The 19,414-nt window shown below is 47.5% G+C and overlaps 1 protein-coding gene across 6 annotated transcripts in view; it reads right to left on the reverse strand.

Annotated features, from left to right (window-relative positions):
• LOC147750884 (uncharacterized) overlaps positions 1 to 19,414 on the reverse strand; it is a 1,319,653-nt gene that overhangs the window by 946,883 nt on the left and 353,356 nt on the right. For all 6 annotated transcript variants that reach the window (XM_086918405.1, XM_086918419.1, XM_086918411.1 and 3 more), the window contains one exon: positions 3,170 to 3,259. In XM_086918405.1, coding sequence (XP_086774531.1) covers positions 3,170 to 3,259 — 90 coding nt within the window. The remainder of the gene's footprint in view (positions 1 to 3,169; positions 3,260 to 19,414) is intronic.

Here is a 19,414-nt window from a genome sequence, read left to right on the forward strand (position 1 = left end):
ACCCAGGAGCGCAGCTGCACTGGAGACCGTAAGAGTGGAAGCCGCAGAGTTGCAGACCTTCCTACCCCAGGAGTCTTGGGTCTTGCTGTCCTTATCTGGCGGGACTGAAGACGAACCAGCAACCGCATGTGTCTTTCTTGCCGCTGCCACGATGACCGAGTCCGCCGGAGGGTCAGACCTCACAAACACCGGGTCAGAAGCCGCAGGTTTGTACTTCTTCGTAATGCGTGCTGGCACTGCTCTGATTGAAGCCGGGGTCAGGAAAACGTCCTTGACCGGATCCAAAATCCCTGGGACCAACGGCAGCAGAGGTCTGGAGATGGCCTTTTTGTGCAATGTTTCGAAAATGACCGTCGTCGTGACTTGAGGAACAGACATTTCAATGTTTAGTTTAAGTGCACCTCTCTGCAGAACGTCCAGGTATGTGCCAATATCATCCACAGGGGAGGACCTGGACGTTGGACTGTCTGTCAAAGTCGGAGAGTAGTCCCTCTTCGACGACCTGGTAGATGAAGTGGAAGAGGTAGACGGGGTACGCCTATGCCGATGGTGAGAACTGCGTCCCCGCTCCCTCGACTTCCTGGGACGCTCCTCCCGTCTAGGAGAGCGCGACCTGACCCGATCCCTTGGGCGATGGTCTCTTCTAGGAGATCGGGACGCTCTGGGCGATCCGGCTGGAGACCGCTCAGGAGATCTGCCCCGAGGGACATAAGCCTTTCGGCCATCCAGTCTAGGGTCTTTCGCAGGCGATCTAGATCTTCCCCGACCGTCCCGCCTGGCTTCCCTTGTGGGCGAGCGGGACCCCCTTGGCGCCCTGGTGGGTAGATCCACAGGCGTTGAACGCCTGGGTGGGCTACGTTTGTCTATCTCCTCCACCATGTCCTGGAGAGCCGACCTGTGGCGCGGGCTGGCATATTCCTGCATACGCCTGGTAGCCCCATCGTCTCTCCAATGGTCCAGGGACCGGTACCATCTTGGCGACAGCCGGATGCGTCCCGCAGAAGGGTCTGGCCGACGTTCAGGGGTCCTGTGCACCGGGCTTCTAGATCTGGAGTGTGCAGTAGAGGAGCCCGAGGACCGATGAGAAGAATGGTGAGAAGCAGATTCTGTCACCATGATTGTGTCCGAGCGCCTCGCCGTCGAGCGCTCCCTTCTCGCAGCCGACCGCTTCCGAGGGGTCGGGGGATCAAACAACCTCGATCCCGAGTGGCCATGCGAACGTTCATAGTCTCTCGACGTCGAGGGCGATGAGCAACCGCCGACGGAGCCTTCTGCCTTGACGTCGAGCGATGGTGTCTGGTCGTCGACGGGGACCTCAGCCTCGACGTCGAACGTCGATGACCTGTCGCCGACGGAGGCTTCTCTCTTGACGCTGAATGGCCTGTCGTCAACGGAGCTCTCTGCCTCGACGCCGAACGGCGATGGTCAGTCGCCGACGTAGAGCCATGCCTCGACGTCGGATGCCTGTGCGACGACGGCGGAGGGGTATTGGGCACCCTCGACGCCGAACGCCGCTGCTGCTGCACCGACGGGGACCGCGTCCTCGACGCCGATCGACGAGCACCTGACGACGGCGGAGGAGTCACCTTCCTCGACGCCGATCGTTGCCTGGTTGACGACGGCGAGGTGACGTCCCTCGACGCCGATCGTCGCCTGGTTGACGACGGCAGAGGGGTAATGGATCTCGACGCCGACCGTCGCCCGGTTGACGGCGGAGGAGTAGCCTGCCTCGACGCCGATCGCCGCCCGGTTGACGACGGCGGAGGCGATTTCGAAGATGCCGCCTTCGATGACGCACCTGGCCTTCCTCTCGATGGCGAGCCCGCCGTCGACGGCAGCTTCCCAGAGGAAAATCCTTCCTGTGGATCTGTTCTCAGCGCCGAGCCTGACGCTGAGTTAGAAGGACGTGAAGACTTCTTCTTTGAAGACGAATGGGTCTTCTTGGAGCCCTTCTTCACTGGAGACCTCCCTCTCGAAGCTCTGTGGGCCAGGCCATAAATCCGAATTCTCTCCCTGTCCTTGAGAGTCCTGCCTGATAGGTTCTCACAGTGTGGACAGGTTTCAGGATCATGGTCATCAGGCAGGCAAACAATACAGACCTCGTGGCTGTCTGTCTTGGCCTTCTTGCTGTTGCAAGAGGGACATTTATCAAAAAGAGATGGCATTTTCGAAGTAAAATGCCCTCCAAACTGCTCAAAAAAGGCAGTATCTTACTTGACAAGGTGGTAGACGTCGAAGTAAGAGCAAAAAGCTTGAAAAAGAAGCAATTTTCTGCAGAAAATTCAGAAAATTAGTGGAGCTGTGTAAACCAGGGTCCTTCACTGAAGGAGCCGGAAAGAACAACTGCCTAACTGCCACTCCTGAGGCATGATGGGATTCAGGGGGTCATGAGTGCCTTAAAGGCACAGTGTCAGTTTTTTGTTATTTAGCTACAGGTTAGCTTTTCAGTCTGGTTAGACTGTGTGTTTGCAATGCAGCCTGGGAGCTTCCTATGCTTCCAGTGAGTTCTGAGAATTTCTACTGCTTTTTGAGCATTAAAACAATTCCTAAACAAGCTTTGGTGTTGTTTTCTCCTGTTTCTAATGCTTATTATTCATGTATGGTGGAAATTCTTCACAGCATATTTCAGCTCTAATGTGATCTGGCTGCTATTGCTTGTTTTTTTATATATATATGGTTTATATATATATGTGTATTTATATGTGGGGCACATATAATATAGTGTTTCCGGGGTCCCGCACGTAGGCGGGAATATTCTAATGCTTATGACTATTGATGAGGATCCCCTGGAAGAGAACGTAAGTGGATATCAATGTCTGTAAAAAACAAAATATGGGAGATGATTGGATTGAGTATTGAAACAAGTAATCAAAGTATAACTCGCTTTAGATCATTTTCAAACCTTTTTCTTTTGTTAATCCGATATCTATTTTCCAATTCCTAAATAAGTGACCTTTAGGAATGGAGTATAATGGGGTTTGTTTCAAATTTGGGAGTCAGTGGTCTATATGACGGAAATTCTCGGTGGCTTAGCGTATCAAGTGTTTGAAACCCTCTCTGTGAGGCAGAACATGACATTTGGCCCCTCAAAATTATTGCTATACCATTTTCAACCTATAAAGCCATCCTATATTGTTTCCATGCACTCCTTTCTAGGATTTCAACTCACTGTTTCTTCCACAAATTCCTCCTGATGACCTAAACAATCCATCTGCTCCTCAGAACTGTGGACCGCACCATCACCCAATGTAAGTGGAACCTGAAACAACAAAGAAAATGAACAAAGTGCCTATCGTATAAAGTCACCAAAAACAAAGTAGCTTATAATTATTAAATACATTTAAAGCATCAAACTCAACGCTGATTTGTATTGCACTTAAGCCATTTGGGCTATTTATAATGTGACATGAACTAGTTTAAATACATTTTACACAGAGTAAACTCTAGTTGATGAGTACATAGCAGTGTGTATTAATATTTCCGAAAGTCAAACATTTCTAAACATAAAACACAGTAGAAGAAGCTGCAAAAATATGTGTTTCTAGTCACCGAGAATAAAGAAAAAACAAGTGTAAAGAAACAAAAGATATTTCAGAGGATCCACTATATTTTGAGAATATGCAGCCTCATGTGCGCCTGCCTGAGAGATCTTAGAATTCACCTACCCTTCTCCCACTGAACACTCTGGGATTTAGGTTTATAAATAAGTGCAGAAGCAGTTTTGAGGACACCACTACTAAAAGCCATTGCTGTATAGTGGCCCAGGTAACCATACACAATCATGCAATTCAAAGCTGCACAATGAACTACACTGCAGAATCTCACAGACTTAGATTCACTTCTTACGAATTTTCCTAAGTCATAGACCCTTGTTTGGTATAGCTTAAAGAATTGAAGGTGATCATTTTGGGATGGCAATTTTTATTGTGAATCCACATTCCCTATTAGGGAAGGTGGATTCACCAAGATGACCCCAGATCAGTGATTTAGTTTGCATGCATGGTATACTCTCTACAGATTCCCGATGATGCTGTACAAATAAGACTAAAAGTGCTTCACAGGGAATGCTAGGAACTACCTACCTCCTAGCGTACCACAAGCCCAATACTGTGAACAGAACAGCAGAGGAGTCTGCTTTCTGAAAAGACAGAAAGCAACCATCTTGCAAGTTCTACAGTCATTACTGAAGCAGGTGGACACAATCTTTTTTTTTTTTCAACTTTATTGTGCAATTAGTTAAGATTACAACCATGGGCCTACAACCACAGGGGCCGGCTGCTATAACACGTAAAAGCGACCATTGTTTAGCACAAAACTGTGGCCGATCTCCTAGAGGTCAATAATACAGGATACAATTCGCAGCAACACAGGATAAAATCAGGATATAATAGAATTTTGTTTTTTTTATAAAAGGAACAAAGAAAAAAACGAACAAATCCCAAGGCATGAGACATTATATATGAAGTTGTGCTCATAAGGGGGACCCTCATATACAAGATGAACAAACAAGCAAGCGGTAGAGATGGTCAGGGGGGGGAGTCAGTGGGGAAGTCAAAAATCAGGAAGGAAAGTAGACTACACAAGGAATGTCGGATCAGGGAGATCGGGAAATGTCTGGATTATCTTCAAACGGGGGTGTGCATATATTTCCTCTATAGGGGTTCCATTGGCCCCAGATTCTAGTCCACGCCCCAGGTTTGCCCCTAGCCAAATACACAGTCTTCTCTCTAAACATACACCAATCCATATTCTCCTTCCATACTGACACGGTGGGGGGCCGTTGGGAACCCCACAACTGTGCGATATCCCTCTTGGCGATCATGTTCCCAAGGGCCGCCCACCGGGCCTGGGCAACGTTGTAATCATTCGGCTCCCACACATTCAACAGACATCTCCGGGCCTCAGGAAGCAGAGCAACTCCGGTGACACACTCCATTTCAGCATGCACCCGAGTCCAATACGCAACCACCTCCCGGCATTCCCAGATGATATGAAGGAAAGTAGCACTCAAACCACATCCACGCTTACATAACCCATCTGCAGAGAAACCCATGGAGACCAAACGAGGACCGGTAACATATACGCGATGAAGAATTTTGAGTTGGACGAGACGGAGACGGGCGGGAATGGCTACCTCCTTCGGGGAAGACAGAGCAGACTGCCAGTCTTCGTCATCCAGTTCCAACCCGTCCCCAACCCAGGCCTCCCTGAGACGCACGAGGAGATCTGCCCGATTGTTGATTAACTTCTTATATAATAGTGAAATCGTACTATCAGGCAGATGACCATTGAGTATTCGGTCTTCCAGTGGGGAGGACTCAGGAACATTGGCATCGGCAGCGAAGACCGACGTCAAGGCATGGCGGACCTGTGCATACCTAAAAAACTCTCTTTCACTCTGCTCATATTCATTCTGTAGCGTCTCAAAAGTCTTAACCGCACCCTTCACCCAAAGATCACCCACTCTACTTATACCAATCATATCCCATTTCTCAAAACCTTTCCAGAGGCATCCTAATCTCTCCGACGCATACAAGGGGGTCGCATGTCTCAACCGATCCTTCCAGCCCAGGGCAGCGTTTGCATCACTCCAGATGCGCACAGCAATCATAGTGGGCCCTGTTAAATTTCTACCTGCTGCCCTAGAGTAGAGCGCCCTGTTGTAATTCCCCCCCGGCAATTGATACTTGTCCATCTCAAATGCCGGATTTGGGCTGGGTGCATACATTGCGTGGTTAATCGCGCACAGCTGAGAGGCCCAATAGTACCGCCTGATATCCGGGAGTGCCATGCCCCCGTCATCCCAGGGGAGAGTTAGTTTAGCAAGAGCAATTCTTGCGCGGCCATCCCAGATGAGCCGCCTCTGTAGGCTTTCCACCTCCCGAAAGTAACTTGCCGGGATGATGTCAAACGAATTCTGGAGTGCGTATAAAAACCGTGGCAGGGACATCATTTTAAAAAGCGCGGCACGACCGAGCAGTGACAGCGGCAATCTACGCCAACGAACCACATCAAGCTTCAACCTCTGGGGAGGGGGGAGAAGATTGCGCTCGTAACGAGCAATAGGGTCAAGCGATACGAAGATCCCCAAATATTTGAAACCCGTCTGGGAAACCTGAATAGGAAATCTACGTGGCAAGTGAGGGAGGCCACCCGAAATTACATACACACAAGATTTATTCCAATTTATGACCAAACCCGAATTCTTGCCGAACGAGGTGAGAACGTCAAACAGGACATTAAGCGATTTACGAGGGGAGGTAAGGTATAAGAGAATAGCGTCAGCATACAGCGAAATCCGATCTTCAAAATCAGGAGTCCACCGAATGCCCTTGATCGACAGCTCCCACCGGAGCCAGGCTGCAAGGGGCTCCAAGGCAAGCAGGTGGACACAATCTTGTGAAGTAATGTGTCTCCAACACTGCTAAAGGCATATTTTCCATTGCCCAGATTTTACCGGACTCTGAAGAAAAAGGCTTGAAAAATAGCTATAGTCATCCCCTTACACAGATAGAGATTGGGTCTTACCACATCTGGTTTTCGTATTTATTGTCTTATGTTTCCACCAATCCTAGTCTGCCCTGAATCATGCCTGAACACACTATGCTCAGTTACGCCTAATAATAGATAACTTTGTATTTCCTTTTTAGGTCGAGACTAGCTTGCTGGCGAGATTGTAAGATTTAGGGTATGTTTCCTTAGCGGGCTTTAAGCCCCGCCCCTCTTTCCCATTGGCCGGAGTCACCGTTTACGCTAAACGGTGTCCAGCCATTGGGAAAGAGCTTGTGGTGACTTACAGTTTTCTCTTTTTCGTCCGTCCCACTTGGACAGACTGCCTTGACTTCCTTCTGCTGCAAAAGGTTTTTTATCTTTATGGGGGGCCAAACACATGGCCCATAAAGATAATAAAAACCTTTTGCAGCTGAAGGAAAGCAGGCCGTCCAAGTGGGACGCCAGAAAAACAGAAAAGTGCCAGTCATGGCGATCTCTTGTTTTGCATTACCATGGAGAAAACCTTGACCTCGCGTGTCACCTCCTTTGCGGTGTAACATTGCAACAACCCTTGCACGTGCGCATGTAAAAACCAAAGCACAATTCATCGGTGAACATCTTTAAACGGGGTAGAGGTAGATGATGGATAATACGAACGTTACACGTTTTAAGAAATAAACGGCAAAACTACATTCACGAACAGAAGCGACAGACCCAAATGCGGCATATACAAGGGCAATTCTACTAGACGGGTGGGTTTCTATCGCTCGTGTCTTCGAGCACTGTGTCCCAATCCAAGATGGCCACTTCACCTAGAGTCTGATACGATGAGTAGTTCGAAGTCCTATTTCCGTATTGACTACATAACCGGTGCCGTCACAGTAACTAGAGCTCCCGTGTGTATCTATATTTTACGGGGTCCAGCACCCGGTATATGGGGACCTAACCTCTCGGGTTACTAGGCCCAGTCCCGCTCAAGGCCCGTTAGTGCAACGATGAGACCTCAGAGCGAGGCTAGGAACGCACCGCCATTGGAAGTGGGAGGAATGTATGACGTTGTTCTGCATTCTGTCCATCAACTGTGATTTTTGCATTTGTCACCCCGAGTGGGATGGGTATGCTCAGACGTGAGTCCCATGCTTTCCACACCACTGGATTCAAGCAAGCCGGGCTGAAGACGGCTGGAATGCCAGAAACCAGTCCTCGGAAGCTTGTTTCGGGTCCAGGGAAGGCATGGCTTGGCAGTTCGGGCTGGACTGTTCCCATGAGGCACAGGGTCAGACTGATTTGCATATGGCCATGTCTGAACTGGGGTGGTGTGGAGTGCAGAAAAACGATGGATTTAGGCCCAGATCTCTGTACTGGGATGAATGTATGACATTGTTCTGCATTCTGTCCATCAACTGTGATTTTTGCATTGGAAGTGAGGCAGGGAAGAGACCTCAGAGCGAGGCTAGGAACGCACCGCCATTGAAAGTGAGGCAGGTAGTCCGGAAGTGGGGAGGTAAAGGTTTCCTCGTAGTCGCCTGGAGGAGTGCCTGACGAGAGGGCACGTGGATGGGTTTGTTGGTTGGTGGGGTTTAAGATATTTATGGAGAGGTAAAAGGAGGCTGGGATTAAACTCGAGCTATGTCAAATCCGAGTTGAAGCTGGAGCGCAGTCTCTTCTCTCCTGAAACAGCGTTGCTTTCGAGGTAGAGTTGGCATCTCTCATAAATATTGCTCCGTGAAGCATATTGTCTTGCAAAGCTTCTGGCTTGTTCTCTGATATTCTTGGGGGTGGGGGAGTTAAGTTCCATCCGCCTTTATTTTTTCACGCCCCGCCCAAATCGCACTGTTGAAGACATGTTGTAAAGCTCACCATCCAGTGTTGTGATTTCACACATATTCCCTCCTCCGTCTCACCCCTCTTCTTTCCATCACCCACTGGGCAGACAGATACAATCGAGGATGCAGGCATGTTATTTAGCCATTCGGTGTGACCTGCCAGCCAATCCTGTGTGGGCTCGGGACACAGAAACAAAGCCCCTTTCATGGCAAGGACTGGGTGCGGGGGGGGGAAATCGGATGACATTCTCCCCTCTGCCCAGGCAGGCTAGTACTCAGTTTTGGCACGCATGGCATCAGCAGCCACTCAGCCATGGAAGGACAAAATGCCCTGACCCCTGGGGAAGTGTCCAGAAAGGGACAGAAGGGAGGCCTCACTCTCTCTACTACACATATTCTACTACACACACTCTACTACTCTCTCTCTACTACTCTCTCTCTACTACTCTACTATTCTCTACTACTCACTCTATATTACACTCTCTACTACACACTCTTCTACTACACACTCTTCTACTACTCACTCTACTACTCTCTATATTACACACTCTAGTACACACTCTAGTACACACTCTCTCTAATACACTCTCTACTACTACACTCTCTACTACTACACCCTCTCTACTACTCACCCTTTACTACTCAGTCTACTACTCACTCTACTACTCTATATTACACACTCTAGTACACACACTCTACTACTCTCTCTATGCGCACACATATGCACATATATATATATATCGAATCAAACACTCCTAGTTTGCATTCCGCAACGACAGAGAAACGGACAACTTGCTTTCTTCTCCATGAAGCAGGTATTTTATTCAAGAAATATTTTAAAGTAAACTGCTGTGGAAAAAATCCAGACGCGTTTCGGCGAACGCAGTCGCCTTGCTCACTGGAACAGAGTGATTAGTGACCCAACAAAAATTTAAATACACCATCTACCAATCCTGTGAATGGAGATCACATGGCTAGTGGATAAACATGAAAAACAGACTTTGTGATTCACGCTATATCTAACAAAGACACTGGTATGGACCAAATGAAAATACGAATGCAACATTATCTCCCATAATTTACAAAACTGGGTGAAAAAAATGTCGACATTACTCGGATTTCATAAATGATATCTGTGCAAATACAATGGGACAAATCATATTTGAGCGAGTGTCATAATGACACAAAGGTTAGCGCAAAGAGAACATATATAAAATGTAAAATACATTAAGTAAATAGTGGCAAGAACAAAAAGACATTAATAACTGCATAATACAACATCTCAATTTGTACGATTGAACTTGCGACTCTACATATATTTCTCATAAGTTCTTATCACATTAATAAACTGCGCCAAAAACTATCCCTTTCATTGATTATTGAAAGTACGGCCCATACCCTATCTACACCAGGATCTCCTAAAAGTGCTAGTGCTAAAGTGCATGTCAAAAAATGGCAATTTTATAAATATGTAAGAAATTACCTATATATTAACCCCAACAAGAATCATAAATAGACATTGGACAAATCATAAAATGCCCACTAAACCCAGCCGGTGCAAATACAATGGGATAAATCCTATTTGAGCGAGTGTCATAATGACACAAAGGTTAGCGCAAAGAGAACATATATAAAATGCAAAATACATTAATTAAGTAAATAGTGGCAAGAACAAAAAGACATTAATTTATATATATATATTTCCACACGATCCACTCCCATAAGGCTAGAAGAATGACCAGCACACCGATATCGTGAATGATGAATTTTTTAATTTAAGCCCCTACCCCCACAACAGAGTGATGTAATATGTGACGTCATCAGCAGTGCATTGCAGGCGCGCTGTTATAGTGAGTCCAACTAACTATAACGTTGGAATTTCTATGGTTTTATGTCAGTAAAATTTACAGCTAACTATAACTGGTGTGAAACCTATGGTTTTTTTCAGTGAATTTAATAGGTTTTTTAAATGCTAATTTCTAACTATAACTGGTGTGAAACTTATGGTTTTTTCAGTGAATTTCATAGGTTTTTTAAATGCTAATTCCTAACTATATATAAGGCCTCAAACCTATGAAATGTAATATTTTTTATAATGAATCCTATATCGTACATTTATATAATACTTTTTTTTTTTTTTTTTTTGCCCTTGTGCGCTCCCGGTGCGCGCCCCGGTGTCCGCACTGGAAAGCGCAGTTTTCTGGAGCGCCCCGGGTCACGCACCGGTGAGCGTCCGGTTAGCGCTATTGCCGCGAACGAAAACATTGTGACGTATTGCGTTGCCGCGTCCGCGTGATACGCACGAGGTAAGCGCACCCGGAAGTACTCGAGCGAATACGATCACGCAACGTAAGCATCTGACGCGCTTACGCGACGCGCACCGTGGCGCACCCCCGGGCGCGCGTCGCGTAAGCGCGTCGGGTCATGTTACCTGAAAATTACACTTTTTATTGGTGCAGAACAGTTCTGGTTTCCAAATGATGAAAGCCCGGGTCATGTGACCTGAAAATAACACTTTTCATTGGTTCAGGACAGTTTTTTTTTTCCAAATGATGAAAGCCCCCATCTTTTTTCCTTATTCTGACTTTGTCCTTTGACTGAGGAAGACCTGTTTGGAGATATAAGAGAAATATTATGTACTTTAAAATGGCTACAGTAGCAGCAGCAGCTGGAGCATCTGCACCACCACCACCACCAAGAGGACCACCACAACATCACATTGGTGGTCAAGAAGAAGAGGAGGAGGAGGAGGAGGGGAGAAGGTGGCTGCCAGAAGACAATACCCCATACAGGCCAAGGCAGCACATTGTATGGGAGTTTTTTTCTATCCCAGAGGGCAAGAAGAAAGTCAATGTGCCAAAGGTGACTTGCCAAATCTGTGGCATTGAACTTTCAAGGGGGAACCCTAACAAAAAATATTCATTGGTAATAACACCATGATTAGGCACATGCAGCGCAAGCATCCCAACAACTATGCTGCCGCAGAGGTGAGAGAACTGGCCAATAACCCTCCCCAATCTTCAACCAGCACCTCCAAAAGAAAGCAACCCACTCCATCGGGACCAGAGACAAGAGAGACGATCCCTTGCATAAAACCACGGTTTGATGAATTCAGGATCACATGTATTTTTTGTGGAAAGACCATCTCCTATGGTGAACAGAGCATAAAGCTCATCCTCCTTGCTGGTGACAACCACAATTGCCCCAAAAAACCCTAATTTTTTCCTGATTTCTTTTTGCTCCTGTTGAGCCATTTTCAATTCCCTGTTTTTTGTTTCTCCCCATAAAAATAACAAAAAATATATAAAATAGTTCATAAAAGCCAAAAAAAGTACAAAATGTTCAAAAAACATTAAAAAAAATAAAACAAAAAGAAGAAAAAAAAACAGTTCTTTTTAGAACTACCTCCAAATTATAAAAAAAGGCTACATTTTTTAAAAACTATCATTCTTTTTTCCCCATGGAACGCTCCCCGGTACGCTCCGCGGTGCACGTACCGGGCGCTCCCCCCGCGCAAATCCAAAAAAAATAAATTGTTTTTTTGCCCCATGGGGCCCTTTTATAGCCCCCACATCAAACCTAGGGGGTCAGGGGGGGGTCTACTCTGCCCCCTTATGGTCATTTCCCCCTTTGTTTTTGCCACCTCATGTGTCTCGATCCTACCGAGACACAAGATGGCGGCCGCTCCGGACTGTTTGGAATGTTGACAGACACCCGAGAGCCAATCAGCTTTCCGCGCGCGAACTCGCGTAGCGCGCTGGTTAGCGCCCCAGTGCGCGTATATAGATATATATATTTTTTTAACCTAAATTACTCAAAATCCACTGGAGCACATATCTTGAGACATAGCAAAGGCACATCGGGCTACCAGTCCCTACAATTTTGCCATGTTTGGTGGAAATCCATTCAGCCGTTCGGGCTAAAAGTGAGGTTGACCGCCCTATGGAAATTAACATGGGGAAAACACGTTTTGGGACACCCCTTTTATCTCGGCCCCCGCTTGACAAATCCCCCCCAAACTTTCAGGGAAGGACCGGGGCGCCGCGAGGCAAATTTGAGGAAATTTTCAGGCAGATTCCTCAACCGGCGCCAAAGTTATTCACAATAGAATGTTGAGATTTTGTATTGAAAATAATCCTAACTATAACTACCTACTAGTGACCGTCATGTGATCAAGGTACGCCCAGTACCGAAACGCGTAATGGCCGACAGAACAGCAGTTTTTGAATAAACAAGAAATTTTGCACCAACTTGCGTCTGTGCTCCACGTTTCTTTCTGCCTTGGAGAGAGCAAGCGACCTGCTCGTGGGAGTAGAGTGGAGTGGATATATATATATATATATATGTATAGAGTACCGAGTTCCCCAAATGTCTAGAACAGTTACGTCTTGAATCACATTTAGCCCGGCACAGTTTATTTCGCCCAGGAGATAGATAGATATATATATATATATATATATCCTGGGAGAAATAAACTGTGCCGGGCTAAATGTGATTCAAGACGTAACTGTTCTAGACATTGGGGAACTCTGTACTCACAGAGGGATATCGTTTCCAATACACAGTACCACAGTACGAGTCCAAAGGTAAAAGTTGTTTTTACCCAGAAACACGATGGACGATGATAAACAAAGAAGAGAAGCTGCAATGACTTTGTTCGCTAGAGCACCTGGTAAAGGGACAACTCTCCCTACACCTAACAGGGCAGATAAAACAATTATGGATCGACTGACGTATCTGTAAGTACTTGCGACATAATGCGTCATACATTAAATATGACGCATGAGTAGAAGACTGAAGGCATCATTTATGAGGCCATCCGTCACTTTCACGCCACTGGTGCGTCAGTTTTTGATGCACCAGTGCTGTAAAAAATGCACCTTGTTGAGTCATATTTACAAAGTGACGCATCTAGGTAAATGTGTCACTTTGTAAACCCCTGCGCCACATTATACCTGCGCCAGGTGTAATGTATGCCAATGGGGCGTATTGACGCAAGAAAGGGTCGTAGAGGTGACGCAGTGAAATCTATGAGATTTCACTGCGTCACTTTTAGGACACCGTTGCGTCAAAATCTTGCGCCTGCCTCACAGCAGGCGTAAGACTGACGCAAGCCCTTTCACATGAGGCTGGCCCCATGTGAAAGGATGGATTGCTGGAGTTGCGTATATGGACAAAGTCACAGACCTCCCAGCCACCCACACACACACTCACCCTCACATACAAATACTTGAACAAATAATCAATAACCCATATAGCCACTCTTATAGCTACTGATCAACACATGCAGCAGCTTACACAGTAACAGACATACTGAAGCACATATTCAGACAGTTTAGTCACTAACCAATGCATTCAGTAAGACACATTTAATCACTCACTTATACAGTCAGTCACGCACCTACTAAATCCTTCATCCAGACACTCATACATCCACTCATTCTTCAATATGTAACTTATTAACTTTAACTTAATTGTATTTTAACTTTACAGAAACACACAGACACTGGATGATGTCATCAGTGATGTCATTTGCGATGTCATCAGTAATGTCATCAGTGATGTCACTGACCATGTCATGAATGATGTAATATGTGACATCATCAGCAGTGGATTGCGGGCGCGCGAGTTATAGTGAGTCCAACTAACTATAACGTGGGAATTTCAATGGTTTTGTATGAGTAAAATGTCCAGCTAACTATAACTGGTGTTAAACCTATGGTTTTTTCAGTGAATTTCAATGGTTTTGTAAATGCTAATTCCTAACTATAACGATTGTGAAACCTCTGGTTTTTTCACTGAATATATATATATATATATATATATATATATATATATATATATATATATATATATATATATATATCATTAACACCTCTTCCTCTGCTTGAAGAACTGGAGTCGCACTTCACTAGGCTCACGCACACTTGTTTATTAAAATACAGATTTGGCAGTCCTGACGCGTTTCGTTGATCACTCAACTTTTTCAAAGGTGTGCCGCACGCTGTCTCACAGTTACGGTCCTACAACATTTGCCGTTATATATATATATATATATATACATACATACACATACATATATAAACATATATATACACATCTGCATATCTATAGAAATACATGCATCCATACATATACATACATATGAATGTTATGTACATGAAAGTTTGAAAAACACTAATAAAAGCAAAGCTAAAAAAACACCTAATTACAAACAGAATTGCTTTAACGTAAACGAGGGTGAGACCGATTGCATTTTCAATGCTTGTTTAGACAAGTATAAGGATAGACTACAACAATTCTTAAGTTAAAAAATTAAGATAGTGAACATTCAAATGCACACACAGGAACACATTGTCATTCATTTACTGGACTTGTGGAAGTCTTTCAGACACCATCAAGATATGCAAGAATAAACGGTCTTCAGTATTAACAAAAGGAACCAACAGAAGGCAGAGCTACTTCCAAAGGAAGCAAGCAATCCCTGTATAACGCAAAATAGTTGAATCTACTGAAAAAGTAAGACAGCAACTAAGCATTTACACAAAAAGCACACCCATCTTTGAGACAACAATTCTGAGGCTGGGAGAGGTCTACTGGACAAAACAACCACAGTGACAAAGATTAGCCTAACATTACCCAGACTTGAGAATAATTCCTATTCCAGTCTCCCCATGTGTGCAAAAGAAGGGCATACTGGTCCAACGGGAGACCGGTTATAAATCATACATAGTGCTAAAATCATTGTATAACGCAAAGAAATTAAGTGAATGGGGGGGGGGGTTCATTTTCCTTTCACACAAAGACTGGTACTAGGAAAAAGTCTACGGCTCTTTTAGACCCGGCATTCTGCATGGAGGCCCCACCTCGCTGTGCTTCTCTTCTCTTCCCTCTCTGTCTATCACACTGCTCTCAGCTCTCACGCATTCCTTCACACACTGGCTATGACCTGAGCTTTGTACTCTGTCTTTTGAGCTCGGCTTCTGGGCCTATTGGTCTTTTGTGCTTTGGCTCTTCTGCTCTTTGGCCTTGCCTTTAGTAGCAGGCACAAGCTGCGACGCCATCTCCCCCCTCTCAAGCCAGGCTATTAACTTGCCGGCTTTGTCGCCGTGCTCTACTCTGTCTCCTCGTTTTGTGCTCTGGCCCGGTTTCCAGCGAGGTTTCTATATTCGTCCTGACACAGCTTTAATCTGTGCATCTCTTCTGGGGCCGCTGTCCGCGACACCTCCACCTCCAACCTCATCACCTCCGCCTCTACTCGGTCTAGTTCTACATTTCGTGTCTTCTTTTTCGAGGCGATCAGGGACTCTACCTCCCCACGAATCACTGTTTTAAACGCCTCCCACATGGTCTGCTCCAAATCCACCGTGCCAGTATTCTCTTGGAAATATCTTTCCGTAATCTTGGACACTTCTTTATTAGTGGCCAGGTCTTTCAGATGCCACGCATTAATTGGGTCTACTCTCCCTACATCAGCAAGGCCAGTATCTACCCGGAGCCAAATCGGGGAGTGGCCGGAAATTCCTCTTCCCAGGTGGCGCACTTCACGCATCGTGATGGCCTGTGCTGCTGGTAACAGTATATAGTCTATTTTAGACAGGCTATGGTGCGCCGCGTACACATGGGTGTAGTGCACTCCACTCAGATTATTTATCCTTCACCTGTCGACAAGCCCAGTCGTCTCCAGAAAGTCAAGCTCCCCAACCACCACTGCGTTGAAGTCTCCCCCCATCACAAGGAGACCTAGCAGCAAGGGGAGAAAGATCGTGCCCAGGTACCGGAAGGTGTCCGGCTGAAGACCAGGCGGGACATAGATGGACATAAAGGTAAGTACTGCCCCTTCCCACTGACCCGATATCCCAACATAGCGGCCTCGCTGATCCGACCATGTGGCCTGAATATTAAGGGGGAAGGAGTTCCTAACCAAGATGCCAACTCCCCTAGATCCCGTGGTGACCAGTTTAAACTGTCCCCTATGCAGGGCCATACAGCGGCTACCGATAAGGTGAGTCTCCTGAAGTAATACATCTGGGGAGTGCCGTCTAATCATCTGGTTCACCATTCCTCTTTTAAGTTTGTCTCCTAAACCGTTCACATTCCAACTGAGCACAGAAATACCCGATCCCTTCCTAACACAAGGCATTGATGCGGTATGGATGCAGTACAATCATAGCTCCGTCTCCTGATTTAAAATAAAAAGGAAGAAGAAAATAACAGCTATCAAGCAACTTTCCCAACCCCCACCCTGCACCCCTGCTCATGGCTTCCGCCTAACCCCAACTGGCAGTGTTCCTGTCGCCCCATATTCTAACCTATCAACTATCTAAAACTAGAACTGCGGAGGATGTCAGGTCCCCGTATCCCCACCCCCTCCCCCCTGGATACCCCGCTCTGCGCCTAGTGCAGCTCATTCTCCCAAGGATCAGATCGGAAGGATGCACATTGGTAAAAGCCACTACTTGACAGTTCCAAATATCCCGAACAATTGTAGCATTCTTTATTCCTGCTCTCGCGAGCCATCCCCACCATCTCGGTCCTGCCCCTCAGGCCCCGCCAGGGGAAGTCTCTCCAAGCAGTCTGAAGCCACATCTGGATTATCGAAAAACCAGGCTTTCCCCTCCACTTCAATCCTCAGCCAGGCCGGAAACATCATGGCATACTTCAGTCCTCTGTCCCGGAGTCTCCTCTTAACTCCAAGGAAATTATGGCGCCGTTTCTGGACCGTTTGCGTGAAATCCGGGAAGAATGTAAGAGTGGTATTTTCATATTTCAGGGGGCCCCCTATTCAGGAAGCCAGCAGGATAGCATCTCTGTCCTGAAGTTGAGCAATCTTGCGATCATCGGACAAGTGGGGGCTCCAGGTTTCGGCCTAGCCCCCCCCCAACCCCCCGCTCGATCGTGAAGAAGTTGCTCAGCCCCTTGGGCATAAGATGGTTAAGGATAATGTCTTCAACAAACAGGTCCGGGGCTGGGCCTTCGGCTTTCTCCGGGAGACCAATGATACGAACGTTGTTCCGCCTGGCTCTCCCTTCATAGTCATCCAGTTTTCGGTTTGTGAGGTCACTCGAAGCCTTAAGATCTTGCACCTCCTGTTGGAGCAGCGACACATCGTCTGTCAGGCTGGCAGTTTTGATGTCTAGCAAATTTTCACTGGCTTTGGTGGGATCGGCTCGAATGAGGTTGCTCTCAATCGTTACTGTATCAAGTTTGTTGTCGAGCGACTCCATCTTTTGTCCGAGGAATGTTTTGATGGCCGCCATCACGTCTAGCAATGTTGGCTCCGACGGAGGACCAGCAGAATCTCTTTCAGTCTCTTGAGTTCTCCTCAACTCGGGCGGAGATCCTCTGGGCAAAGTGTAGTGGTCAGGTTTGTTGGCCTGGATGTAGCGAGACCCCTTGGTAGACTTGGAATGATGGTTCTCACACTCGGGTTTGGTCGCCATCGCCCTAGTCTCACCGCTCCACCGGGTGCGGCAATACCACACTAATCACCACCGAGTGACACCGGGTGACCCGGCCGCACTCAGATCCAGTAAAAGTCCCAGCACGTGAGCCTGCCAGCGAGCAACACAAAGACCAGTGTCCAGCGGAGGTAAGGGTCCGTCGATAAGCAGCCAGGCCGGCACAGGATAGTTTCAAGTCAAGGAGACCCCAGGTAGTTGATGGCCAGACACCTGCCCCAATGGAAGGGGACGGAAGCATATGACAAAATGGCTCCTAACCCACTCACTTGAGACTATAGGGATCTGCCCCTAGTGTCAGGTCAATTCTCGGTTCCGGTCCGCCGACAGGGACCCCCTGCAGCGTCAGTCGTTGGTACAGCTGTATCCTCAGTGCAAGACCCCCACTGGAGGTGTACTCCCCACAGTATAGGGTTCCAGGAGAAGGCGAGGCAGGTATCTCACCACCGAGGGGCTCCCCTCCGGGCCGCAGCCGCCACCCGCAGCAACCCACAGCTCACTCACTGCAGTCTTCACAGGGGCACTTGGCAGGGCATTCGGCCCGTGAACTCCACTTTTATGCAGGGTGGCAGTCCCAGCCCCCACCAGGTCGCAGGCGATCAGTATTAGCCTCATTGTCACCCGGTCCGGGCTCATCGCCCCAGCCACACACTTTCCGTCTCAGCAGAGGGCCCTCCAGTAGGTCCGAGGGGCGGGGGGTGTTAGGCAAGTGTCCCCCCCTCAAGGGCAATGCAGGCAGACCACTGGACAGTTTGACTCCCCCAGCTGGGGCTGTCTGCGCATCAAACGCTGCCGGCCACCCCTGGGGTCTTTTCTCGGCTTCCTCCGCCGGTGAAGCATCCTCTGGGGAGCTCTCACGGACGCTCCAGGCAGGGGGTTGGGAGGGCCTCGCACCGGTCCCCTATCCCGTCGCAACACCTCCGCCCCCAACGCGGCTGATGTTGTGGTAACACCCGGGCCCAACCAGCGACTTCCGGTCCCGGCCCCGGGTATTGATCAACTGGCAGCCGGCCTCTCTGTGTAATCGAGCCAGGCTCAGCCGGACGAGCAGGCCCAAACTGTCGCTATGTGTATCTCCGGTCCCCGATTTCGCAGCGGGCCGGAGTTGCCACAATGTGCGTCGCAAACCTTCCGCAGATCGGCGGCAGGGTCAGCGCAGCAGGATGTGGGTCAGGATATTCGGATAGGGGGTCGGGTCCGGCGGAGCTGCGCACCTACGCGGCCATCTTGGACGCGCGTGTTGCTCCTCCAGACTGATTGTTTTTTAATGTGGTGGATTCCCCTTAGACTCACTGCCATCTAGTGGTCACTGCCATGAATAGACGCTGAAGAAAGTGAAGACCGCTTGTTTCTTCTTCCATTCGTTCCTGCTCGAGGCAGTGCCCGTCGCTGCTCACAATTTACTTAATCTCCCCATGCAGTGCTGCACCCCGCCCCATCCAGCCCGTCGCTGCTTGTTCTATTTGTTATGGATATTTTCTGGCTTTATTGTGAAGCGCTCTGATACCTAAGGGCAATTTCTGTGCCACATAAAAGCACAAAAGAAAGAATATAAATACCCCTCATTACCCTTTCACCACACACAGAACACGTTGCAGAATGCCTTTGTCACACAAAAAATAACCGCAAGTGTTG

Source organism: Lissotriton vulgaris, chromosome 1_1 (assembly GCF_964263255.1).
Source record: "Lissotriton vulgaris chromosome 1_1, aLisVul1.2, whole genome shotgun sequence".
In the NCBI taxonomy this organism is placed as follows: Eukaryota; Metazoa; Chordata; class Amphibia; order Caudata; family Salamandridae; genus Lissotriton; species Lissotriton vulgaris.